This window comes from Bos javanicus, chromosome 12 (assembly GCF_032452875.1).
Source record: "Bos javanicus breed banteng chromosome 12, ARS-OSU_banteng_1.0, whole genome shotgun sequence".
Taxonomy (NCBI): Eukaryota; Metazoa; Chordata; class Mammalia; order Artiodactyla; family Bovidae; genus Bos; species Bos javanicus.
Genome location: NC_083879.1, coordinates 24,737,462 through 24,765,356, shown reverse-complemented (window position 1 = coordinate 24,765,356; position 27,895 = coordinate 24,737,462). Strand labels below are relative to the sequence as shown.

At 39.1% G+C, this 27,895-nt stretch overlaps 1 protein-coding gene across 5 annotated transcripts; it reads right to left on the bottom strand.

Annotated features, from left to right (window-relative positions):
• Positions 1–503: 503 nt before the first annotated feature.
• On the bottom strand, positions 504–27,706 carry ALG5 (ALG5 dolichyl-phosphate beta-glucosyltransferase). Of its 5 annotated transcripts, none has more exons than XR_009739918.1 (11): positions 26,538–26,655; positions 22,869–23,040; positions 22,425–22,471; positions 22,021–22,089; positions 21,388–21,480; positions 19,716–19,829; positions 14,727–14,786; positions 9,725–9,876; positions 2,755–2,840; positions 2,037–2,104; positions 617–702 (listed from the first exon to the last, which is right to left on the bottom strand). XR_009739918.1 is itself a non-coding variant. In XM_061434754.1 (10 exons), the coding sequence occupies exons 1-10, from the start codon at positions 27,417–27,419 to the stop codon at positions 587–589; spliced, it is 969 nt and encodes a 322-aa protein (XP_061290738.1). In that variant the 5' UTR covers positions 27,420–27,706; the 3' UTR covers positions 504–586. The 5 variants fall into 5 exon arrangements, 3 of the variants coding, with proteins under 3 accessions (XP_061290738.1, XP_061290737.1, XP_061290740.1); XR_009739919.1 differs by lacking the exon at positions 2,037–2,104 and adding an exon at positions 4,997–5,066 and having other exon boundaries at positions 689–702; positions 26,538–26,656; XM_061434754.1 differs by lacking the exons at positions 2,037–2,104; positions 26,538–26,655 and adding an exon at positions 27,360–27,706 and having other exon boundaries at positions 504–702.
• Positions 27,707–27,895: the final 189 nt, after the last annotated feature.

Below are 27,895 nucleotides of genomic sequence, written 5' to 3'. Positions count from 1 at the left end.
ATTGCTAATTTTTATTAACAAAAATTCAAGAGAGAAAGGCTGACAGGAGGTAAGAAAGTATGGTATATATAAGAAAACTTAGGCAGAAGATAAATAAGACTAAAGTATTAAGCACGTGGATACCTTTGTGAACAAGCCTATATCCTTTCTTTAAAATACAATTTCCTATACTTTTTAATAGGATCAAATATGAGTTTAATATAAATTTATATACATTTAAATATTTATTTTTAAATCCCTGAACACTGTTATATGATTACTGTTTATATTTAAATTCATGAGAATTATATAGACATTTTAGAATAAGAATGCTTATATCTTCTGTTTATACTTCTCAGAATCATAATAATTGACCTACTAATAAATTAACAAAATTGCTAAAGCAAAAGGAAATCTGACTTTTGCTATAAATACCTTAAAAATTTTTCTCCAAAAGAGGTATAAAGATTTTTACTTCTGACAATAAATTCTTCAAAATTATTAAAAGGCAGACAATACACAGGTTTATTCCAGCTTTAAAATTTTAATTTTAAATGAAATAATGTGACACTGATACATAAGTATACAATCAAAGATGGCAGATAACCTAATTCATTTTCCTGGTTTGTTCAAGCCTCCAGGCACCAGTCAAATATCGAAGTCGTATAAAAAGTAGATCCTTTCCCATCTGTAGCCAGCTCCAAAAGGGAACTAATTTAGAACCTGTAATTTAAAAGTAATTAAAAATAAAAATAATTTCATAGGAAAATGTAACAGAACTGTATTTTAGAAGTCAACCTACACCATCTTTGTGAGCTTCTAGTCACCATAATTTGTATTATCTGTATGTAAAATATAATTTGTACATGTAAAAATGATTTTTTGGGGGGTAAGTCTTCATGTTGTACACACTGCTTTTCAGTTTCATGCACTAGAGAACTGGGCACACCTTGTACATAATACAAGTACAGATTAATAATCTGAGATAAGAAAGCCAAGACAGAAATCCAAATTTTACTCTATTTCTACTAAAGATTCTAAATCAGATAAAAGAAATACATCTTAGCTAGGCCGCCTTCTTGTCCAGTGGTTGTCAAATGGCAATATGTCAAGCCCAGTTGACTCCATGAGATTTGCCCCCTTGAGCGTGTTTTAAAGCTTAGATTCCTTTATTTTACCCCTTGGAATTGTTTTTTAAGTAAGTCAGCAGTAGGGCCTCCCTCCCCTCCAGCTTCCGTTAACTGGGGTGCTGGGTGGTAAAGTGACCTGGTCAGGACCACAGGACAGTCACTGACAGTTTCCAGATTTAAGGCCAAATGCTCTGGCTTTCTCTTTTTCTCCCCCCTGCCCTGCCCAACTTTACTGAAGTATAATTGACAAATAAAATTGAAATGTATTTAAGGTGCACAGTGCGATGATCTGATACCCAGATACACTGTGAAATGATTACCACAATCAAGTTAACACATCCACCGTAATTTTATTTAAATCGTGGACAAGACAGTTAAACATCTTTAAAACCAAAGTGAATGGTTTCTCTAAAAACAATAAAAACAAAACACCTTGATGTGAAATAAAACTTGGGAGGCTCTAAACTGAGAATTTCAGATGGCCCCTGCTCGAGCAGGGAGTCTCGAGCAGAGGGTCTGCAGATGATGAACACAAAACCTGCTCACTGAGTGAAATGGTTAATGAGATTTAATACTCAGCTACCTGAGAAATGCAAAGTGAGCAAATGATCTAAACTGAAACGTAGTGTACTTTCCCCCACTTCAGCTTCCCACAGAGTCTATGCTGGGCACAGAGCAACACAGACACTTCGATGGAGCCGATCACAACGGGTCTGAGCATCCTCTCACCTGCTTCCCTTCCCAGGTGGTCTGCGCTGCTACCATGGAGAGGAGTCAAACCGCTGTAAACTCAGTATGATTCAGCAAGACTCCCAGAGGTGTGCATAGTTTGTATGGTTTCTAGACTGGTTCTTAAGCTTTTTCTGTCCCTAAACATCTCAAGTTGCTTAATACCACACTGACTTTTCAAGAGGAAGCCATGCTCACCTGGAGGAGAGGTAACTGAAAGTCTCCAGTAATGCTCCTCCCACACGGTGAATTAATTTGGGATCATTCTAAGGTAAGCAAAGGAGAACACTAGAATATATTTTGAATTCTAAACAGTGAGATCTGTTTAAGCACTTCTGAATAAAAATTATCAGGAATTATGATAGATTTCACATTATTATAAACCTTAGAGATCTTTACATTTTTGGATGTATATACAGATACTAGCTAAAAACCAGCTGTGAATGGATTATGGATATTTGGAGTAAAAGCAGCTATAATTCTTCATTTAGCTTTGCAAAGTGGTTTGCAGGTATTCTAAACTCACTGAGCAATGATATAACACAATACTAAAAAAAAGGTATTATAAAAAGTAAAGTTTACTCCAAGACTATCCACCTTGCTTGTAGCCCGAAGTCATCATGATCCTGTCTACTGTACAAGTTTTTACTGAATTTCTTAGGCAAGCCAGTAGGCCTAATGAAGACCCTAAAAAGAGACTAAAAAAATCCAGAAGGCAGTAAGCCAGCTGGAGGCAGGTAGTGGGGATCAGTAGGCAATACTGTCTGTGAAACTGCCCCTCTGAGTCAGGACAGCTGAGCGGGCCCTGAAGGGGGGCGAGGGGTGACAGGAAAGCCAGCTGACGTCACTGGGCAACTGTATGGTCTGAGGTCTTCCCCTGACTTAAGATCAGCTGTAACATAAACAATATGCTCACCTTCAATTTCAGTCCAGTTGACAGCAATTTCTGCTATTGGGATTTTAAAGAACTGTGCTATGTAAAGCAGTTCTACATCAAATGCCCTGAAATAGAAAATATATGGCTATTTATTAAAAAGACAAACAGAGTGTAACTAAATCTCTACCTTGGCATGTTTTAAAGAAGCTTACACAGCAGATTATAAAAGCTTATATTGTAAAAGTGAAGGTCAGATAAATGTAAGGTCAAATAAAAGTCAAGGAGTGGAGGAGTTTCAAGGCAAATAAAAATGTTGTGTGTCACTGCGTAACATTTAAATGAGAAATATGGCCTCTCTCACAATGCCGAAACGCGCAGAGGTAAAAATGTTCTCTTGGTGTCTAAGAGAAAATTTAATCCAAGAGAAATTTTTAAGATTGATGGTTTTCACATCCCAGCTTTAGCTAGCTCAAGATACAGAACTGATAGCATTTTAAACTGATTAAGAGAGCTGATAAAACAACCACTGAGAAGCACTAGGAATGTTCTCAATCACTTTAGAGCTGCTTGATTATGTTCTTCTACCATCCAAGAACCAAGGTTTCATCTCCAAGTACAGGGTCCCTGTGGCCTACCTTCTGCCTTCCCCTTCCCAGTGCTGTCCCGGACTGCACAGTAGAGGCAGCTGGCACAAGTGAAAAGCCACTTTCGGCTGGTGTGAAAGGCCTGGTGGGTATAACTACATACGTACAGAGAAATTATCTCCAGTTTCAATTCCCAGCTCAGCCTTCCTTCTACCTGTGAAAGGTTCTTAAAGATCCTCTTCAGTCAGTCCTTTGATTTAGGTCAAATCTGCTTCCCTTAACATTTCTGAATCCTGATATGTTGGATTCTTCCAGCATTTTCCACCAGTTGCTTCCTTGCACTGGCATTAGTACCACTCCCTGTGCTGCACTTCTCCATGCTTTTGCCTGTCTCTAAAGGCACTGAAGTCTTTCACTGTTTTGCTTTCATTCTTGAGACATTAACACCCTCTTCTCACTCCACTTTCTCGACTGCACAGAACATACTTCAAACTTCCCAAGCTTGATTTTAAAATATTAGCACAAATAGCAAAACGCCTCAAATCCATTTCCATTTGATTTCCCTGATCCCAAGCAATCTGAATTTGGAGTTTTGTTTTCTTGGCTGCAATACTACCAATGTCCATTATGCAACTAGTTTAAATCCCAAGTGTCTGGATAATTCAATACGAAAACTTTTTTTTTTAAAAAACATGTAGTACTTTTTCTTATCCTAATAAAATATTTACTTAAGATGATAAAACCATCTACAAAAGTGTTCTTTGTGTTTCTAAAAGGACTATGTAAAACTTCCGTTAAATAGAATTGTGATACTCATGAAAGAAGGAAACAATTTGAATATTAAGCCGTGTGCTTAATCCTTCACTCTCTCAACACAAAACCCAAAAATTACCTAATGGGCTTCTGAGTTGGTTCTAATGATATTCAATAATCTGATCAAGATTATTAAATATTTCTCCAAGGATATCAGTATAGAATCACTGTCTCATCAAAGGCACAACACAAGAATGATGAATGAAAAGGAGTGGGGTGAAAATGCAGCTGAATAACTGAATTTATATTAAAAAAACTGAAAGTGCTATTCATCTTCTAAACTATTATTTTTATATAGCCTTCACCCCTTAAACACTTTAGATATGAGGTGTTTATTAAAACAAAACACATTACCATTATTATCAATAAAAGACCAATCTGGTACCAAAGCAAACATTATAATTAAAATACCAAGTCCTTCTAGCTGGATAATAAAGAGAAGGGTTATTCTCCAACTAAGTGACTTCTTGAGCTTTTTAAGTGTGGAGAGGGCAAAGCCGCTGTGTTTTCTTTTGTGACTTAGTTCCTGGTATATCTGTTCCCTTATGAACAGATCTATTTCTGGAGAATGAAGAGTGTGCTGACTCTGTTAAACGGCAGATACACACATACCCTCCTGCTCCCTCCTGAAAGACCACTAAAATTAAAACGACAATGAAAGGATAGTAAGACAAGAACAAAAGATGATGAGAGTAGCCAAAAAAAAAAAAAAACATATGAATGTTGGAAAGCAGCTGGACAAGTAATCAGGCAGAGTGGACAGCGGCAGAGGGAGAAGCCCAGAGCAGCTAATGGTCACAGAGGCCCCTGAGGTTCAGGCATCAGGGGCCTCAAGGGACCTCTGTTAAGTGGAGGTGCAGTGGGCTGCAAACTGGAGGACTCACTGAAAATCTGTATGAGATTCTCCTTTCTTCCAATTGGTTCTGTAAATGCTGGCAGCCAGGCTCATGTGTCCTAGGCAGGAGATTGAAGGATCTCACTTTAGTGAAAATGACCAGCCCCCAAACACAGTGACAGCTGGGAGTTACCCATACAAAGTGGCCCCACTCGTTTAGTCCACAGTGACATCTACCAGTTGGTCAGAGTTCTTTGACCATGCACACAGCTACTGATGAGCTTTACAGGGTCATACTAAAGATACCTGAAGGTAAACTTTAATGATAGAAATAAACATAAAAAAACTGGAGCAAAAGAAACAAGGCACGGAAAGAAGAAAATCTCAAAGTGTTAAATGAGACATTAAGAGACGTAGCGGAAGATACTATAGTCGTAAAACAGAGAAGAATGAATACTGGAATACAAGAGTTGTAGGAAATTGCAGTTTTGATAGCAGAGATAAAAATTCAAAAGGAAGGTTAGATGGTAAAATCAAGGAAACCTCAACAGAAAAATAGGAAGGAGAAGAGAAAATAAAATTAGAGGATCAACAGGGAAGTTCTACATGTGTTTTACAAATGAGAAGAGAGAGGAAATTGTTGAAGAAAGGATTAAAGGACATTTCTGAGGAACAAAGGACATGGGTTTCCAGAGTTAGAGGCCCACTGAGTTCTCAACAAAATGCATGGAAAAGAGCCATATTAAGTCGCTGAATCATGACATTTCAAAACACTCTAGAGGAAAAAAAGGCTTCCAAAGCGGGGTGGAAACAATATGCCACAGAAGAGAATCAAGATTACATTATCGACAGAACTGGACTTTTCCACAGAAACACAGAGTGCCAAAGAAAACAGAGCAACGCTTTCCAAATCCTGAGGAAAAATGATTTCCAACCTGTAACTCTTTCTCCAGCTAAATGGTAAACGAGCATGAGGGTGGAGTAAAGGCACGTCTCCGCACGCGGGGTCTTGCAGTGCCTGCTTCACATTTTCAGCAAGTTTCATAGAGGATCCGCTCTACTAAAATAGGGGGGAAGCCAAGGAGGACGAGATGGAGGACAGGAGCTGCAGCAGACCAGGAAACAACTAGAAAGGAAGAGCCGACGAGGTGTTTCTGAGAAAAGGATGGAATTGAGGCATAATCTGATGCCTCTGGGAATTCACGCTCCTGTCAGAGTGAGCATGAGGAAGTGTCAGATCCATCAAGAAATGCCAACAAAAAGCTCCAGGCAGTTATTACCTTCAGGAAAAACAAAAAGTACTACAATTACATGGGTCTATAATCTCATGGCATGCTACAGATCAAATCTGAATTCTCCTTACCCAGCTAGAATGATCAACGCTGAGCTGAGCAAAATTACTTTAAAACTTCAGGAGGCACGTAAGTGTGGAGGGTAAACAGGAATTTAAGAGAATACTTAAACATTCACTTCCTACTTTGGAAAGTAATAACTAAAACTGAAAAACTGAGACGCAGCTATGCAGACACTTTGTTCTGAGCATGAAGCAAATGCCACAAGCAAGCAGTAGAGAAATGACCGTGGCTACAGTGAGGGAGCGGAACCGGGGCGGGGGAGGAAAAGGAGGTGGGGCCAAGGAGGGAGCGGAACCGGGGCGGGGGCAGGGGGGGCAAAAGGAGGTGGGGCCAAGGACAGCAGACTTCTTATAAACCCGACGGAATGGTTTCAAATTATAAACATGAATAACACTGATTAAAAATAAAAAATATTATTTACTAGAAGAAGGTACAAAGAATCCATTTCAAAAATTACTCATAAACGGGGTCAAATTATACCTTAACGTTAACTGGGAAGACTTCAGGTGAGGTAGAGTTCAGAGGATGGAGATTATATATATTTATATTTAACATTTAATGCTACTCATACTCAAGCAATTCTGAATCAAAGAGATGGCTGCAGTCTTTCAACTTGAGCAATACAGTGTGTACTATACCTTGATGTTTTCTAACACCTAGAAACTCTACTTGGATTTTCTGAAAGTTACGAGAAAAATTTCAGTGAATCTTTAGACTAAGTCCTCTTAAGAAAACTGTCTAAGGTGACACCTACATGGAAACGAGTAGATGCACAATTTAATTTCTAAAACTTACACTGCATAAGAAAAAACCCACATCAGCTCTATAGTGTTTCCTGATTGAAGTTTAAGAACAGAGATGTTTAAATAAAAACAATGAGACATTACTGCTTATCAGGCTGATACATGCCTATTTGATGGTTCTCCTTTATGGGTACAAAAGAAACATTATTGGATCCTAAAGAGAGATGTGAGAGGTTAAAGTTTTAAGTCAATCAAATCTCAAATTAAGTAATTAGAAAGGCGTGCACATGAACATAAAATTTACAGAAGAAAAAAAACCAAAACACATTCTTTAACTTAAAAACACATAAAACCTGGGAATGGTGCTGGCCAATAGGGCAGCCACTATCCACGTGTGGCTGGCCTGAACCGACAGGTACTACACTCTCAAGGCACAGTACAAAGAAAAGAACGTAAAATAGTTCAATATCTTTTTCATACTGAATGCATGCCAAAATGACCATGCTTATATTGTGCTAAAGATAACATTAAATTTGATCTTTCTACTTTTTAATGTGGCTACTACAAAGTTTAAAATTACACATATGGCTTGCATTTGTGTCTTCTACTGTATTTCTGTTGGACAGTGCTGCCTTAGAACAATCCTGACAAGGAAATTTCATGATTTTAAAGTCATCAAGCCTAAAACCCTACTGCTCTCCATTTTTAAATCCTTCCTTTCAAACTACAAAGAACCTAGCTCTTTAACCCTAGATTTGGACATAACCGCTTAATGAAAAATACCTACAGCAGAGGTGTGTTTCTGGAGTGGCTTCTTAGAGTCTCTGATTTTGAAGTCCATTAACTATCAGTATATTTTCTTCTCCAACAACATAACAGAAACATGCATTTAAATTAAAAGACCAAATATAAGTACTTAAAAAAGAAAATTTAACCTAGGGAAAAAGGATTTAAAAACATTTTAATTCTGAAAGTCCAGTTTCTTTAAAGTTATTTGGGAAGATTAGATGACATCTATTTCTAGGGGGTAACAAATATTTGCAAACACATGCATGAAAGTTATACAGACTACATGAATGAATATCTACTGGAATAATTATGCAGACTCCTGCCACAAACAGAATTCACACGGAACCCAGAACTAGCACTGAGTATTAATTCTTACAACAATATTTACTGAGTAGCTATGATGGGTCAGGCACTCTCTTAGACAGTGAACTATACCATATGTTAATATTTTATATTCTGTCATAAATGTTATGACATTTAATCATTGCTAATCCATTTACTTTTTTGTTTTTAAAGTGTGCAACCAACTAGGATTTTCTGCTCTTGTGGAGCTTATGTTTTAATAGAGAAAAAGAAACATTACACAAATAAAACACTACAGATGTGACAGGTGCAAAGGTTTATGGTGCTCCAACAGCATACAGTAGGGGCATCTGGTCTACTACAGAGAGTGAGGGCAGGTTGTCCTAAGGAAGATCTGAAGGATAAGTGGATGCTGATGGAGAGGCAGTGGGTGGTGAGAAGGGAAGAAACTGCATGTGGAGACTCAGGTGGGCAAAATTATAAAATCAATATTGATGCTGATATCATTATCACTCTCAAGGCCCAGGGAAGGCACTCAAAGGCAATGGGAAGCAAAGAGCTGTGTCTGATCATTTCTAATTTTTGAAGAGATCCTCCTGGCTGCAGCACAGTAACTGATGTTCTATGGAGCTTTTAATTCTGAAACTGGAGTTTCAGAATTAAAATGAACAAACTGATGGTGGTGAAGAGGAAGAGAAATGAAGGGACAGTTAGAATGACTCCAGGTTTCAGGCTTCTGTGTCATACTGTTAGTCCCTAAACAGGCTGAGAGCTGACGTGAGGTCTGGGATGAAGAGAGGCTGAGAGAAGAGTGTATTTTAAGATAGAGTGCTCTGAAGTACTGAATGTTGCTGATGGTTCATCAAGATGGTAAGTAGTCATATTAAATAAGATAGCTGGATTTAATGATAGGAGGGTAACGAGATGTCTAGATGGGGGGACAGGTGAGGAATGGCAAGTAGGAAGATGGAGACAATGAATACAGACCATTTTTCCAGGAGAAAGTTGGCTGTGGAAGGAAAGAGGGCTGGGGCTGGAGGGGTGCTGGTGGCTGGTGTCAATGGAGACCATGTTTTTCTAATGGTGAGGGAAATTTAAACTTGAAAAAACTGATGAGAAAAACATGGTTGAGAGAAAAGGCTAAAGACACAAGAGAGAAAGTAAGTGAACAGGCCTGCGTTCTTAGAAGGTGGAAGGGGATGCAGAGACCCAAGAACTGGCCTTAGGCAGGAGAGGGAACTCACTCCTGTCAAAGAAAAAAGAGAAACTAGATACCCTTTTCTGCTTTGATATTTCTAAATTTTTCTTCAAAGGAAAAAAGGAAGCTTAAGGAAATAGGATGTTTTCAGGCCTCTTGATTGATACTGTCTACAATTAAGGTGAATATATAACTTCATACCCTATATGGGATTTGAGATTTTAAAAATAAGAACCAAACCAGTATAGGCACAGATTAAGTTTACAGATATAAGTATGAATTTTGTTTAAACCTGGAGGTTCATTATGAGAATACAGGGTTGCTTCCCATTAGCTGGAGTAACTGCTGCATAAGAAGACATACCAGACACATGCCGGTTAGGAACCTACCATCGTTCAATGTGGAGAGATGAAAACGTCCGTGACGCTGCTTCTCGAGTTAATAATTTGAACCCACACTGTGTGTCCCTGATTCCTTTGACACAAAGGAACCACACCAGAAAGTGGAACCCATACATGAGAAGAGTACGGAAGTAAGAACGCTGCAACAAAGACAAAATATAAATGACTTTTGCATTTATCTATAAAGGAGACATTGAAAACAATCTGACTGCAGAGAACTGCAATTTAATGTTTAACTGACTGGGTAGCTCTCACACATGAACACCACCATCCCATTAGCTGCCCTGGTGAAGTCTATTCTAGACACTGAGGATGCCTACTGCTTGGAGCTGGGCAGGGGCTAGAGAAGTAGTTCCTTCCTTCCTGGAGGTTTAGTCAGACAAGAAGAACCACAGTGACTGTGAGAGCTGAGGCTTCAGAAACCTGCACAGCAGTTGGGGGCGCTGCTATGAGCAAGAGGAACATCTCCTCCACTGTCTTTTGTGCCTCTGTGCCCCAAACATATTTTAGTTTCAAAAAAGGTGAGTTACCAGAATATCTTGGAAAAATGAAAAATGAAGTTAACCTGAAGTTTGATACCTGGCTAATGAGAATACAACAGCAGGGGTCAGCAAGAGTGTTGCAGAAGCCACAGACCATCAAGGAGTTTGAAACAAATACCCAGTCTCCCTAATTAAGTATGACAGATATTTCTGATAAAATATACTTTAACAGGCTAAGTTCTTTAATATTTTGGAAATTAAATTTAAGTAGTCTTTTGTCTAAGTATTCCCTATTCTTAGCAGTCATTAATTTTATTATTAGTAGTAACACAACATGTATTTTATTCTTAAAACAATGAAAACTTAAAAGCATAAGAAAAACAGATCGGTAATTATCATGGCAGTCAAGACTTTCACATTTAGGATTAAAAAAGGATAAGATCTCTTAAAATTTTCTATAATTATGGTAATAGAAACCCATGGAATGATATATTACATATGCACATAAAAAACCCAGTAAAAGTCTATGCAAATTAATATCTCATCCTAGTAAATCAAGGTCCTTCCCTCCTTTTGGCTTTTCTTTTTCATTACTGTAATCTTTAGGATCGTTCTTCATTCACATGACTTTTTCTATCACCAAGGAACAAAATCATGACTCAACAGTCACATAAGATGACCTAAGAGAAAAGCCACTGCACTGAGCAGGCCTGTATTTGAATCCTGGCTCCATTAATAATTAGGCTGACCTTGAGCATGTTACTTCCACTCTCTAAATCCCACTTCCCTCATCTAGAATAAAAATGCCTGCCTCACAAAGGTAAAGATTAAATGGTATAATATTAAAGTCTTTAGCCTGGTGTTTGGTACAGGAAGTAACAGACACTTAATAAATGCTTTTAATAAGGGAAGGAGGTTTGAAAGCTCACTTTAACCTCCTGACCGAATTTCACTTGTGTATTAAATAGGACAAGAAGGGAAGGAAGAATAAAATATCAAACTTATCTAGATGGTACTGAAACAAAGTCTTTGGAAAGCTCTGACACTTCTCCCTGGTCACCTAGAATCATGAGTTACGTTTTGATGTAAGTATGTCTTACCTCGCTAAGCAGATAGGGCAAAACCCTCATCTTAACATACTCTGGGAATCTCACAACAGCTTGCTCAGTGCCTTCCATTTAAAATATTTCCAATAAAGACTGGTTGGCTGACTAAACCTCCAAAAGAGCACTTATGCTCAGGAAAGGAACAAATAGAAATCGAAAGACAGAAAAATAAAAATTAAAAGGTAGAAAAACAATACCTATAAACAAGTTCTTGAATGATTTTTAATGTGACTGAGATGAGCTTACTAGGAGCCAAGTAAAAATATTCATGACTGCTTTTGCTTGGATGTTAATAGAAGATTTTTGTTTGTTTTAGGATAATGGCTATCTAAAAGAAAACCAAAACAAAACACAAACATGTGGAGTTCACATGAGGACTTTAAGTTATTTGGTTTCTAACATATTGAAAAGCGTAACAATATAAACAACAGGATCTTTAATTTTTAAAACTTGAAAAAGTCTCTTAAAGTTTAGAAGACATATAAAAACACAGACCTATTTAGTTAAAAGAAGGAAACAAAGTCATAGGAGAGCATTATATGAACTTCTGAAGTAGATATTTTAAAATATTTACTATTTTAATATTAATAATTTCTAATATTTATGAAACATAAGGAATTCAGGTGAAATTTAAAGCTGACTGGTTATTTTATTATCTTAAAAAGAGAAGTTAAAGAAGTCTCAAGATTTAAGCAAAGACTCTTCAAAATATAACCTAAAGAGATCAAACAAGCAGTAATGGATTCTATTTTGAATCCTTTAAAAATGATAAATTTGAGAATACCGAGACAGTATAAACACAACTGTTTCAACTGTTACACAGAACATATGGGCATATGAACACATTTAAGGATGCTTAAATGACCCCACCGATGCTGTATCATGCACGTTTGTCTTCCAAGAGGGCAACAGAACAGATGGTAGGATTAACTGAGAATATGTATAAAGGTGTTTAGGAAAGGTAAGTCTGAAAACTACACAGTTTAGCTACCAAAGTTGCTGTTTACTGTGTTAATTAATACTCCTGTAACTTTCTCACTGTCCACAGATCGATCACCATGGAGGATTTGCATCACCTATAGGACATTAAAAGAACCCAAGTGTCCAAGAAGTGGATGGTCGTACCGCAGTTTCCTGGACATGTGGCCAATGGATGTGTTGCCCCTTGGAGATGACCTTCTCTATGACAGACACACTTCTATGAGACTCACCTGGACTTGAACTACAAGCCTACTCAGCAGGAGTTATACACAGTGGCTCCAGTGGATAACTGCTGATCAGTTTACCCTTTCTCTCTGGAGCAGCTGCCAGTTCTATAGAGCCCCAAAGCACTATGTCAGTCACTAAGTTTTAGGGACGGAGGAAGGGATGGACAGATGACAAGAGAAAAGAGATCCTGGGGTAGATCCCTTGATGACTGGTTAAAAGCAGCACTAAGTAGAAGAAGGTCCAGATCATAGCACAATCCCATTCTAAATACTATTTTGAAAAAATTCAAAGAGTTTTCAACTAATGGAAGTGAAAAGAATTTACATCGTTAAAAACAAAACCAAAAACCATAATTCCCTTCTATTGCCAACAAACAATAACAGGTCCCAACCATTTCTTTTCTAGATTACTTCAACTGCTTCCTATTTCTCCAATGTTTTTCCTTTCCAAGTTTATTATAATTTTTCCCCATTTATATATTTTTTTAAAAAAAGGAAAAAATTTACTCACAAAACCCTTAAATTAATATGTCTGTTTTCATTAAGTATTTTTGTTTGAATAGATTTTTTACACAAACAAGTATACTGCATTTATAGTATCATACTGTTTTTCATACAACCTAACATTTTAGTATTTCCCTATATTATTATACAGTCTCCACTGTGAAGTGAAGTGAAAGTCGCTTAGTCGTGTCTGACTCTTTGTGACCCCATGGACTACATAGTTCATGGAATTCTCCAGGCCAGAATACTGGAGTGGTAGCCTTTCCTTTCTCCAGGGGATCTTCCCAACCCAGGGGTTGAACCCAGGTCTCCCACATTGCAGGCGGATTCTTTACCAGCTGAGCCACCAGGGAAGCCCACTAGCATCTATTTTGTTGCTGTATGCCATTTCATCCAGGGGAAATATATACAGCTTCTAGCATCAGGATACAATATTTTATAGTTTCTAATATTTCACAATTAAAAATCATGTTCTGAACATCTTGCACATACACTTTTCCTTTCCTTATCTCTTGTGTATCAGTGAACTGATGAAGTTGGACTAGCTAGCCTCTAACTTCTTTCAGCACTAAACTTCTAGGAGTTTGATATTCTCTATGGTTAACAGATTAATCTTTTCCAAATACCAGTAAGATTTCATAGGGTTACAGAGTTATATTTGGACAAAATGCTGAAGAAGATACAATAATTTATTTCTTAAATAAAAAAAAAGGAGAGTTCAAGTTTTCACATTTGAGCAAAATCCTTAAGGGATTTAATGGTTCTGCTATCAGTATACCTTGGGAAAGAATTAGAATGTTTTCATGTCCTATTTGAGAATCACTGAGGGAAAGGGTCAATCTTATATTCCACTGGTTCTCAAATTCTGGTTGCATAGGGTGACCTGGGAAACTTAAAACTGCAGACTCTTGGCTAGAATCTGATTTAGTGTCTGAGACTGGCCTAGGAAAGTGCATTAAAGAAAAACACAAAGAAAACGCGCCCCAGATGATTATGACCTTCCTCTGAAAACTACCGCTTTATGCTCAATCTACGTGACCACTCTAGCAGATGAACATAAAAGAATATAATGGACAATTACTGAGCCTGATTCATTAGGTCTACATTTTTTCATGAAAAAGAATTAAAATAAAAAACACTGCATAGAATGATTCTTTGTTATATTTTTTCCTTGAAGTCACTCCAGCTTCTTAGTCTAATCTGTAAATTACCACCTGAAGAAGTTAATGTCTTCACTGATTTTTTTAATATACTGAAAAGGGCAGCACAACTTTACTCACGTGAAGTTATGTTGCTTTTCTAAGGGAAACAGGTTTTAAAAATTTAAACTTTGAATAAAATTTAAAATATAGTATTTCAGTGTGCTGACATGAGAAAAACTAAAGGCAAGTTCATTGGTTCCAAAACGCATCATTTGGAGAAATTTGCCTTATAACTGAATGGGGACGCTCTTTGTGTCTTCAAAAAAGAGCTGCCTGCATCCTAAATCAAAGTGAAGTCTATAGTCTCCCTTTACACTCATGAAAAAGAAAAAAAAAAAAATCAATTCCTGTATGTGCTAGTATTTCCTTTTGAAAGGAACCTCATTTTTATGAGATTAATTATGAAAGCTTAAGCTTATTTCATGCTAATGTATATGTAAAATAGAAAGAAAAAAAAAAAAAGGATGCATGATTGATGAAAGCCTCACCTGAGCAATGGATTCTTTTTCCAAATGAGCTCGAGATCCACAAGCGATAGCCATTTGATCCTGAAGGAAGAAGCAATGAAATCAGTATCACTAATAAAAACATTTGCTTTCAATGTAAATATCATATTTTTTAGAAACTATTTTTTTAATGTTAAATATCTTTAAAGGTTTACTGAGGAGTTCGGAATCTTAAAGAAGTCTAATTGTATTTACTGAGATGACAGTTTTCCCTCTAAATATAAGAGGCATCGATTATTTCAGAATTCATATATTTAAGCGATTTTTCTAACTGAAAATACTTTGTCAATATAATTGTAAGAAAAACTAGTAGTATTAGAAAGAAAAGGGTTATCTGTAGATAGTGTGATTTTATATGTAATCACTGCATTATGGAAAACCCAAGAATATCAACTGAAAACTGATTACAAATAAGAGAATGTATTACGAGAATGTAAAAGATGAGTGGGCACGAAATGAATATATGTATAATATTTTAGTCTTATATGTAGATACAATGATCAGATAATCATAATGGAAGCAAAGACAATATTAATAACACGAATAAAAAGGAAAAATTTATAATCTTTACAAGAAATGTAGCAAGATCTAAATAAAGAAAACATACAAATGCAACCAAAGGAAAGAAAAATATCCAATCACAGAGGGCAGACCATGACCATGGATGAGAGGATGTGATTACAGTATTAAAAAGGCAACTCCCTAAGCTAACCTTTAAATTTAAAGCCATATCAATAGAAACATAAAAATATTTTTTCATTGATTTACATAAGCTAATTTGGAAGTTAATATTGAAAAATAAAGAACCAAGAAGAGCCAAGAATATTCTAAGAGTGAGAAAAGACTAGTGCGAGAGGATTTAAAGTTACATTAGAAAGCTAAAAATAATTAAAACTAAAGTTGTTGTTTAGTCACTAAGTGTGTCTGACTCTTTCATAACCCCATGGACTGTAGTCCCCACAGATCCCTCTGTCCATGGGATCTCCCAGGCAAGAATACTGGAGTGCCATTTCCTTCTTCAGGAGATCTTCCCAACCCAGGGATTGAACCCATGTCTTCTGCACTGCAGGGGGAATCTTTACCACTGAGCCACCAGGGAAGCTAGAAAAACCAAGGTGCTATGCTGTGCTTAGTCACTTAGTCGTGTCCGACTCTGAGACCCCATGGACTATAGCCTGCCAGGCTCCTCTGTCCATGGGATTCTCCAGGCAAGAATACTGGAGTCGGCTGCCATACCCTCCTCCAGGGGATCTTCCCAACCCAGGGATTGAACCCAGGTTTCCCACATTGTAGGCAGATTCTTTACTGTCTGAGCCACCAGGAAGCCCAAGAGTACTGGAGTGGGTAGCTTTTCCCTTCTCCAGGGAAACATCCTGAGCCAGGAATCAACCAGGGTCTCCTGCATTGCAGGCAGATTCTTTACCAGCTGAGCTACCAGGGAGCCCGAAAAACTAAGGTGTGTGTGTTAGTCACTCTGTTGCGTCCGACTCTGTGACTCCAGGGACTGCAGCCCACCAGGCTCTTCTGTGAATGGAATTTCTCAGGTAAGAATACTGGAGTGGGTTGCCATTTCCTTCTCCAAATGATCCCAAGGAAGGCACAAATATACAAATCCCAGAAGTATTTATCAACTTGACAAGAAAATCTTAAAGATTATTGCGTGGCAAAACAAGAAAAATCCAACCACATTAAAAATTAAAAGACAAATAAATTGGGGCAAAATACAGCAATTTATATTACAGACAAAAGGGTAATTTCCAAATAAAGTGCTCCTACAAATTATTAAGAAAAGTACTCAACAACTGATTTGGAAAGAGGTGAAGGTTATAAACACAAATTCACAAAAATAGGAAGTGGAAATACCTTTTAAATCACTGAGGAGATTCCTACCGCAATCATACCAAGAGCAATGTAAATAAAATCTATTAATGTTTTACCATATTGTACACACACATTCTATATAGACAGCAATTTGAAAACTGTTACCTCAATTACAAATATGTACATAATTTGATGCAGCAATTTAACAGCTAGGGATTCTTCCCATAATAAACTTGCATATGTGTAAAATGACATCTAACTAAGGTTGAACACTTCAGTATTGTTTGAAGAAGCAAACCTGTACGTCCATCCAAAGGGACTGGCTATGGAGCTGTGAAAGAATAAGAAGGATTCTGATGTACACAGACGGCTCACTCTCCCAGATAGGTTGTGAAATGCAAACAACAGGAACAATGCACAGGGTGTATTTAAAAAATAAAGAATACAACACCCATCTTCTAGGTGGACATGTGGAAATGGATGACTCTAACTTCTGAGAGTGACTGGGTGACTGAGAAAGGCAGAGCGAGATTCACTGCATACCTTCTTATACTATTTGAACTTTGAACCATTAATCAGAATAAATAAAAAAAAAAGTGTTCATTGTAAAGAAATTGGTAAGCATATAAATTTACATGCATACGGAAAAAAACTTACTATAAAAACTCATGCATAATCTCGCTACCTAAAAGCAGCCATTGCTAACATTTGTATTATTTCCTTGTGTTTTTTTTGCTTTTGCTCTCCTTTCTCAAGTACTATTTACCCCAGTCTGGGGGGGAAACCCACAAAACTGGCTTAAGAAATCACTCCCTGATGCTAGTCCCAGTTGATTCTATTTAGAATAGTTAAACTACTGAACAGTTCAGTTCAGTCGCTTAGTCATGTCCGACTCTTTGCGACCCCACGAACCGCAGCATTCCAGGCCTCCCTATCCATCACCAACTCCCGGAGTTCACCCAAACCCATGTCCATTGAGTCGGTGATGCCATCCAACCATCTCATCCTCTGTCGTCCCCTTCTCCTCCTGCCCTCAATCTTTCCCAGCATCAGGGTCTTTTCAAATGAGTCAGCTCTTCACATCAGATGGCCAAACTACTAAACAAGTGATCATCATATACTTTGCTCAAAAAATTATTTTATAAGATCTAACATATTTTTATTGAGGTAGGACACTACAGGTTAGGAAACTGAAAAGCTTTACATTAAAAAAAAAAAAAAGATAAACTACTTGGAACTGTAGATCCCTATTTCATTTGTTTGTCATATAAAGCTCTACTTGAATTATACACATTTAGTTCACAACCTTAAAAGAATAATCATCTTCAGAGAAGGGACTGTAGGAAACTTTTAAGTTCACCAGGTAAGAATAATTAGCCTAGAACACATGACCTGGTTACTCTAAGAGGATATGCAAGAAATCAGTATAGCTGACCCTTGAACAACACAGGGTTGACCCGGGCGGGTGGAGGGAGGTGCGGTGTAGGTACTCCTACACCCTTTTTGTTGTTCAAGGGTCAGCTGGAGCAGCAGATTTCTTATTGCTGCAATTAAAAATAAAACCAGCCAAGAATAGAGAGACCAGTGGAAGCCACTGAAGAACATGCTGGCAATCCTGTCAAACCAATGTGGTAAAAGACATTTAAGTTAACTTCTGCCATCTAGTGAGTCAGTTGTGTGTTCATTAGAGAACTTGACTACTTTGCAATTCATGTTCCGGCTTCAGTATTTTCAGAACTATTCTAGTCAGTTTTCATTAGGGTTTAAGGAGATACATGTGAGGCATGCTTATGGGCTTTGTGGCTCAAATGGATTGAAAAGGGAGTACCAATTACATGAAAGATAGAACAAGAGCCTGTATCCTGAGAAACTGAAATTGAACATGCTGATGTGTAATAAACTCAGAGCCACATTTCCATTTCTTAACAAAGCAAAAGAAATACAGAGACAGAGGTAACACCTCTCAAGAGGTACAGAGGCACCAGTGTAAGGATGGAGTCAGGGTGCAGTGGCAAGATCTGTTAGGTAACAGTGTCATGTCGTAACTGGATCCTCCCCAACTTTGGCAGAAAATGACCAGGATGATAAGAAAAAGAAATCTGCTATTTAAAATCTGAAATAACTATTGACAGGCCAAAGTCGAGAAGACACATGGAAAACAGATAAAGTTCTATGCAGCTTTGTTGGGTTACCTGGGTGCCTTGCTGTTGTGAGATTTTTGTCATTCCTGTACAAGGGTGCAGGGCTCTGAGGGATGGATCCACACCCAGCTTGAAGCCCTGACAATGGGGAGCCCTAGGAACTTCTGCTAAATCCTGGGATACAGTGTGTCAGTGAATGGTGTCCATAGGCACTAACTCATCCTCAAAGTCTGAATCTTTCTAGATCAGGAGTATTTGGTAAAAAGCTCAGAATATGGTAAAGTTATCTCCTTTCTCTAAATGGCTTTTAAGGGCTAGAAATGGCACCAGGATTTTCTTTCTTTCCTCAACCTTTACTTTTTTTTTTCTTTTAAAACAAATGTTGATACTGCCTTTATTCATAATTGCCAAATGCTGGAAAACTGTCCAAATGTCCTCCAACAGTTGAACGGATAAACAAGCTGTGGTACAGCCCACAATGGAATACCACTTAGCAGTTAAAAGGCACAAATCACTGATACACAGCAACTGGGATGAATCTCAGATGCGTTATGCTGAGTGAAAGTCAACCTCCACTTTTTGAAATTGTGGCACAAACAGACACGTAATCTTTTTCGAGTAGTTGTTGCTTGTGTTTTGTTTTTGTTTCATAAAAATAAGATTCTGTGATCCAGTGTCATTTCATATCTCCACCTAGAAAGGTCCATCTGTGCTTTTACATAAAAGATTTAGCTGAATATGCATGATAAATGTTAAAACTCTGGTGGGAGTAAAGCAATTTAAAATTGAGAGAGATGGACAGAATATTAAATAAGTAATTGTGAAGTGAATCTCAGAAAATCAGTGAAAGTAATTAGCTCTTCTGTGGGACTGCATATAGGAATTTCACCCCCCCCCCCCAAAAAAACAAAAATTCCCCAACTGTTTAACTTAAAAACACCATTTTGATTTTACTTTAGGCCCCCTCTGTTCTTTACTGAATATCATTTAAACTATATTCTATACTCACTGGCCAAGGCTGTAGATCATTCAGTCCTTTTTCTAATTTCTCAATATCTGGAAACTTGGTGGCTCCATCAGCATCTGCCATAAGGATCTTTTTACCTCGAGAACTGAATACACCCTGTATGTCAACATTTCAATTAAAAGAAAGCTGCTTAAAATCAAAGTTAAATTTGCTGACATAGCAATTTGTTCTGCTTTACTTAAAATATCCAAGAAAGAAATATTAGGTATGACATGGCAGGAGGCCAAAGTTCCCTGAAAACAATTGATAAGATCATTCCAGAAGTATCCAGTGTCTACTTCATGATTTTAAAAACTTTGTGATGTCATACTACTAATACCTTGGAAAATACCGAGATGAGAAAATAGATTTGGATAAAGATATGCTGCACCAGTAAGAATAAAAATGTAAAATACCTTCTATAAAATTATATCTGTATTATGTAAGTACAGTGGCACTTAACAGGGACCAGGGGCTCCTTAGAGGAGTATATGGAGAAGATATTTGTGGAGAGATTGAACAAATATAATAGAGACAGCTTTGCTGTGGAATGCATCATAACATGACAGAGCTTTGGTATTTTTTACTATGGGATCTAAAATGTTTAAAATTAATTGTTCAATAAAGAAATGTAGAATGCCACTAAAATTTAGGGAGTGTGGGTATCTTCAAACATTACTTTAGGCATCTGACACTTAGCAAACTTATGCCACCCAATTGTGAACTGATCAATCTTTGGGCAGAATATGGCCCTACCAGTGCATACTTCACACAGAAACTATGCATCAACTCTTAATTTCACGGTGCATTTGAATGAACACATTGTTTCTTAAGTATAAATATACTGTCACTTAACAGTGTGCCTATAGATAAGACACACATATACAAATCTAGGGGGCTTCCTCAGTAGCTCAACTGGCAAAGAACCGCCTGCAATGCAGGAGATCCCAGTTTGATCCCTGGGTTGGGAAGATCCCCTGGAGGAGGGCATGGCAACCCACTCCAGTATTCTTGCCAGAAGAATTCCATGGACAGAGGAGGCTGGTGGGCTACAATCCATGGGATCACAAAGAGCTGGAACACAACTGAGTACTAAGCACAGCACAGCACATACAAATATAGACAGAAATTGGATCATCTATTCTACACCATTAAGCCACTTATTAGTAAATGTGATGTCTTTTTATCATACTCATTAGAATATGGGTGAAAAAGCAGAAATAAAAAGTTGTATTTAACATCTGAACATCATATATTAAGTTTTCAAAAAGAGAAACATTACAAGCTACAAAATCTGTAGCTATATGTTTGCGATTAAAAAAATAATAATAATAAAGGAGTAACTCAGTGATACACGATAAGGGGGTTTCTTGAATGTGGGTGACCCTCCTGATTCTAACACTGAGGGCCTCCACCTCACTGCTAGATCAAGATGAATACTTCTTTCCGAATCACCCAGCACATTATAGCTATGGCATGATATTTTCTTTTTATTATGATCACATTATATATACATATATGTAAGAAGTTATTATTAAAAGCAATTTACCAGCCTTACTTGAAAGGCTGGTATTGAACCACCAAGTTGCAGAATATACATGTGCTGTAATCGACAAAAGAGGCTATTCAAAATACCTTCATATTTCAGATAAAAATGTAGAAATTATGTTATTACCATCCTAATCGCTCCGCCCTTTCCACGGTTCTTCACCAGCGTTATCACTCTCACTTTGTCACTTCCGTATTTCTGGCAGTATTTAAAAGCTACCTGTCAAATTACGTAAAAGTCAGAATTAAAACAAATTTGAATTCCAAGACAGTAACAGAAACTGGGTTTCTGATTTTGGCTTAAACACTTGATATTCTAGTTGCTGCCTCTTTGTGACCGGGTGACACCCACAGCGGGTTCTGGTGGCCTAGAGAAGCTGCTGAATTCCTGGGGCCAAGATCCAAGCCTGACTGCTGAGGTCACAGCTCCCTTTCCTGCAGAGGAGACACCAGAGCAGGTAGTGGCTGTCTCTTTTTTCTTGACTCCTCTGCCTAAGCTACAGAGCTTCTAGAGAAAATAAAAATAAAAGCCACGTGCTCCTTGACTGTTACACATTTGTGACTGGGTTCCCAGAACTGCTTAAAGACCTGTTTACTTGTCAGCAGCCAACCTTACTCCCCAGAGAAGCTGTCTGTATCCTACACCATTTCCCCCAAATCTTCTCCTCGAATTCCTTACTTGCAGCAGAGAATCCCACCAGACTTGTCCTCTTCTGAGTCTTCAACCTCTTTCTCTCTGCTGGCTCCTCAGCAAACTTACCTTTGAAGTCTGGTCTTTGCTGCCATCGTCAACTATTATCACCTCATAAGTGAAGGTGGGATCTTGTTTCTGCAAAAAGCAAAAATAAAATACCACCACTTGGCATGGCCGACATCAAGATTTCTAATCAAGTTGTAAGAAAGCTAAAAAAACAACTAGTGTTTTTTTTACTGTTTATGTGTATAAATATGAATATAAATTTAAGTGTACAAAGGACACTTACAGAATGTAACTGTACAAAGTGTATAACGTGTAAAAAGGCCAAGGCAACAGGCTGAGCACAGAGGCCAGGGCCTTGACAGCCTGAGAATGGCCGGCACCACCTCTCATCGCGGATCCAGCCTGGGGTTCACAGCTTGGTGACCCGTTCTAGTATTAATTAGACATCAGAGAAAACATGATACCTGTCTGTCTTCCAGATAACCCAGAGCTTCATCCATCATTACAGGCACTTAAAGGAAAAAAAAGAAAAAAAAAAAATATATATATATATACACACACACATATATAAATTGCTTTTGGAAATCACTTTATCCCAGCACACAGCTTATGTATCAAAGAAGCCTGGCTAACTAAGCCCTCCCGGGCTGTCCCCCCAGAGGCTATTTCAATCTGGAACGTCTGTCTTCTGCTCCTCTCTTGCTCATCACTTCTCTTCAACACTTCAGCCTCAGACTGGATGCTCCTTTCTCGTCTAATCCACACTCATCCTTTCTCGTCTAATCCACAACCACCAACCGTGCACACTCTCTACATCCCACAAGTATCAAGGCTCTGGCCAAGTCCAGACTTTCAATTTTCTTTTCTTCCCAAACTACCCCTTACCAGAAGAATCAAGGAGGGCTTACACCGTTTTTCTTCATTGTATGAAGGCACGACCACAGAAAGCTGTTTGGTAGGTGAGTCCTGAATGCTGGGTAAGGCTTCCCTCTGGCCCCTGACATTTAAGAAGAACTCCTCTTCTTCATGTCGCTGAAGCTGTGGCATCTCTGTAGCAGTTATAAATGCAACAAAGGAAATCTAAAAGCAGATATGTTAATAAGAGATTGCATTGTGGTGACCTTTTAAAACACCTGTTATGTTAGAATAGGGGCTTCCCTGGTGGCTTGGATGGTAAAGGATCTGCCTGCAATGCACGAGACCTGAGTTTGATCCCTGGTCAGGAAGATCCTCTGGAGGAGGGCATGGCAACCTACTCCAGCATCCCTGCCTGGAGAATTCCACGGACAGAGGAGCCTGGTGGGCCACAGTCCATGGGGTCGCAAAGAGTCGGACATGACTGAGTGACTAACAGTGACATTAGAATACATCGTTTACATGATGCTTCCCCCAGGAGGTGAAATATTTACTGTTTTTAGTCCATTAACAATGGTCTGGAGGTGACTTCAGAACTCCAAGCCTTCACCTCTTCTTGTAAACTGATTACTGTTGTCCTTTCTTCCCTTACTAAGCCCAGGAGGCGCTCTGTGTCCTGTCATGCCCCAGGCTTCTGTCATCTCAGATCTAAGAAGGAACAGTCACTACGGAAGTGACACCTACCCCGAGATGCCCTGAAACCCAACCCCTTGCCCCACTCCCCCCAGAGCCTCTGTGACAAAGGACACATTACAGGGAGAGGCTGTGGGCGAGGGCAGACCTCTCACTCAGGACCAGGCTGATCCAGGGTTGCAAGGAAAGCATCTGCCGGCCCCAGAATAAGGACAAAAAAGCTGAAGAATATATACTCATCCCAGATTTCAGTTCAGAACACAGAGTTTTTTGGAGTCGAGTATCAAATTTGGAGCCTATAGGCACTATGAACTGCTAACATTATATAGCCCTCTTCCAGATTCACTAGGGAGCTGGCTTTGGAAATAACCATTCTTTGTAGCACTGTTTCTACTGATATACTTTCTGCTTTCAAAACAATCAACCTACCAACTTTTGGAATGCAACTCATTTGTAATTCAATGACCATTTATAACATCCCACTGGAAACATACTGAAATTGAATGTGCTTCTGGTTAGCATGAGTATGAAGGCAGTGTGCCGCCTAGTGGTTAAAGAGTTCCTGCTCTGTACTCCAAGCAACAGATTGTGGTTACTAAATTCAATTTCCTACTAAAAGTAACCAATGCTCCTAAGAGAAATGGCTGATTCAAGTGGAATAGCAGTCAGGCTAGGAAGCTACAAACATAATGACAAAGTAACCAACTTGACAGGCTCCAACTTGACAGGGAAGAATTGAAGCTTCAAAAAGAGTAACTAGCGCAGTGTATCAAAACACAGGAAAAACTTTATATCATGGGTTCTTAATGATACTGAAAATAAAAAATTAATTAATCACCTTTGTAAGAAGCCAGGGAACCATCTCATTATTTTCAAAACTTGCCTTTTATCTTTACCTTTTAAAATATGAAAGGTATTTTAGGATAACTGAATAGCTGAGGGTGAGTTTTTTTCATTATAAAATTCTAGGTAACACATGAAGGAAAGATACAATTAGAATATTCTACTCTGCAACCCCCAATGAAACAGTGGATTTAGGCAGTGATCATCAATGGCTGCTAAAACCATTAGGTTAATGACAAAGTTAATGATTGGTGGGTCAAGCTAGTAACTCCTGAAGCTGTGAATCCCACTAGACACCAAAGAAAATCAGACATCACATGCTTCCTGATACGACACAAAAGGAGTGATCAGCATCATTCACACACTTCTCTTGATTAAAACACAAATATGCATTTCATCAAATTGCAGCTGTAACCAGGAGTTCACAGGAAATTCAGGGGACAGAGCAAAATGTTAAAAGTCACCTAAGGGATGCAGTTAGTAAAATCCAGATTGTGAGAAATTCAACAGAACAAATGACTGTTTATGAGAGACAAGAAAAAAAAAAAAGAGAGAAATTGTTTAAGAGACTTGAGACAAACTGATCTAGTGCTAAGTGTGTGTGGATACTGAATGAAACAAACCAGTTATACAAATACAAACCAGTTATACTAATACAAAGGCATTTGAACCAACAGTGTATTTTAAATCACTTAACAACGTTAAACTTAAAACTGCGATAACCTTATTGTGATTATGTTTTTAGAAGGGGGTTGTAACTTCAGAGAAAAATGCTTAACATTTACAGATAAAATGTTATGTCTTGGATTTGCTTCAAAATTAACTCAGAAGAGAAGTGGGTAAAGAGACAGTGCAAAGATTATGTATGAAACAAGACTGATGTGTTGTGTAATGATTCCCTGCTCTGGCATCTAAAAAAGTGAAGTTCCACTAGTTGGGTGACATTTGCCTTCATGAGTCCATGTTTCCAACATCAGCTTCCTCACCAGTCAAGGGAAACTAATGATAACATTTCTGTCAGATGTTGTTTTAAAGATCAAAAGAGAGAATCCTGGTTAAAAGCTGAATACAATATCCAACATATTGGAAGTATTCAATAAATGGAAGCTCTTATAATCACTTTGAGCTACTAGGATCAAAAACTTCTAGTACAACCTCTTGAAGTGCACATTTAACAGGGTCAACACAAGACAGATTCAACCTAGGATTCTGTCACACTCTGCCCCACCAAAAACCTGAAAAAAAAAAAAAAATCCCAACAAATCTCCATATACGACTAAGGGAAAATAGACCTCTTCACTCACGCAGACACAAACACTAAACATGTCAGGATACATTGCTTGTTCTCTACCTAAACTACCTCTAAGCTGTAAATTCTGAGAAGCTGGCCCAGTGGCCTCCCTGGCAATGCTACTACCTAGGCTGCTAATCTCAACGTCAAGGAAGCGGAAATCTCTCCCTTTACTAACTAGATGGCGGGCCCATTCCAAATTACATGGAAGAAAGTTCACTTGGCAAATTTTCTACTACTTATGGATCAGGAAGTGTTACAACGTTTCTGTGTTTCCACAGTAGTGGCAAAAGAAAATCTGAGTTTGAATACCATTGTACTGTTTCGTGCAGATGCAGTAAACTTAGGGTGCTGAATTCTGGGACATAACGACCCCTAACCATACGGTAACAACCAAGCCTTGACCAGCTTGGTCTTCTTGATCCGCTGATTTATCTATTCTGCTAATAGCTGGCTTTGGTCAGTCCTGTCACCACTTTCTATTTGCTTAACTATACCAGGAAAGAGAGTGTCTAGAAAGCACACACTTTCTGGGGGGGCTCAGGACCTCCCCAGGCAGGGCCAGAACTGCAGACCCGGGAGGGAATCTTGGAGAGGTCAGGGCTGAGAGGGCGGATGGGCAGAAGGTCCGGGAACCAGGGGACTAAGAGAAGACAGGGTGGGCATGTCCCAGTGAACGCAAGTGCCAGGTTCTGAGTACGCAGGGAGAAGGAGCTCCAAAATAAAAATAAAGAACGGAAGGAAAGGGGGTGTGAAATTATGGGGTCTAGGCTTGGGGAAACGTGGTGCAAGGACACGTCAAAGAGCGGACAGCTCGGAGGAGAGGATGCCTGGGGGCCGCGCCTCCAGAAGCGCAGTGAGCCCAGGCCCGCGTCTGTCCCCATCCCCTCCTCACCAGAATCAGGGCCGCGGCGACCAGCGCCGCGCCGAGCGCCGCCAGCTGCAGCAAGAGCGGAGCCATCCTCCATGCCGGGCCGCCAGCCGCCCTATCCCGCGCCTACACACACGCGGAAGTGCGGTCGCGCAGCCCCGCCTCCTGCCCGCAGAGAGGCAACGCCAGCTGGGCGCCCGCCGCCCACAGCGTCACCTCGCGGCCAGACCCGGTCACGCCCGGGGACCCGCGATGCCCACAGCGCCACCGCGTGACGGGACGAATGACTATATTGTGTGCGAGCTCCTCTGTTCAAACCCAGTAGCGTTGTCAGAATCAGCAAGGAGAAATAAACGGATGTCCACTTAAATTGAATTTCAGATAGCAACGGATCGGTTTTTAACAGCATTATTAAAATATAAAGTTCACCCATTTAAGAGCCTTTTGTTATATTAACTTTGAAATACTGATAAAATTTCCCATTTTAACCAGTTTATGTGTCTACTACAGGGACATTGATTGCATTCACAGCTTCCTGCAACAATCACTACTGTATATTTCTAAAACTTTCCCAGTTCTCCCCCAGCTTCTGGTAACAACTAGTAACATGAACAATTTTGCGTGTACTCTTTGTTCACCTGACATTCAAATTGAATCGGATGCCCTGCGTTTTATCGGCAACCCTTTCTAGGAAGGAGGTGGAGTGGAGGTTTTGAGCCACGACGCAGGCCACAACGAAAGTTGTTTGTTTGGAGCCCACTCTTGGCAGCTGCGTAATGTAACCTGACGTGGATAACGAGCGCATTGAATTTTTAAATTTTCGGTGCTCGAGCAGGAGGCTTTTACCTGGAAGAAGGCAAGCCCAGGGCTCAGCCTAAGGAGGAGGGGAAAAGGACGCTGAAACATTGGAATAATGCTCCACGCTCAACACTTGATTCTTTGCTATAAGGTCGGTTTTCTCTGAAACTCTTGAATGGTGGGCTTCCCTGGTGGTTCAGCGATAAAGAATCCGCCTTCAGTGCAGAAGACACAGGAGACATGGGTTCCACCCCTGGTTTGGGAAGATCCTCCCACTCCAGTATTCTTGCCTGGAGAATTCCAAGGACAGAAGAGGCTGGTGGGTCATAGTCCATCAGGTCGCGAAGTCTGATTCTACAGAAGAGACTAAGCACGCACGCTTGAACTATCAAACTGTTTCTAAACAAACACTCGTAACTTCCGTAAAAGCCGATTCGCCAAAAAACGTCAAGCTCAAGAAAACCTAAAGGGGCGTCTGGCTAGAGGGTTGTCGAAGCGAAGCCATGCGGGAAACCGTCCTCACTTCTTCTACCTCTACTCTGGCCCATACAACCCTGCCTTCTAGATATCAGGTAGCAGAATCA

Bases quoted from the DNA above. Each gene is read 5' to 3' on its own strand.
- ALG5 (XM_061434753.1), bottom strand. From the start codon at position 26,603: ATGGCTCCGCTCTTGCTGCAGCTGGCGGCGCTCGGCGCGGCGCTGGTC. The intron at 23,041-26,537 runs GTGAGGAGGGGA...ATCTGCTTTTAG, and splicing joins TCGCCGCGGCCCTGATTCTG to ATTTCCTTTGTTGCATTTAT. The intron at 21,481-22,020 runs GTAAGTTTGCTG...GTAATTTGACAG, and splicing joins GCAAAGACCAGACTTCAAAG to GTAGCTTTTAAATACTGCCA.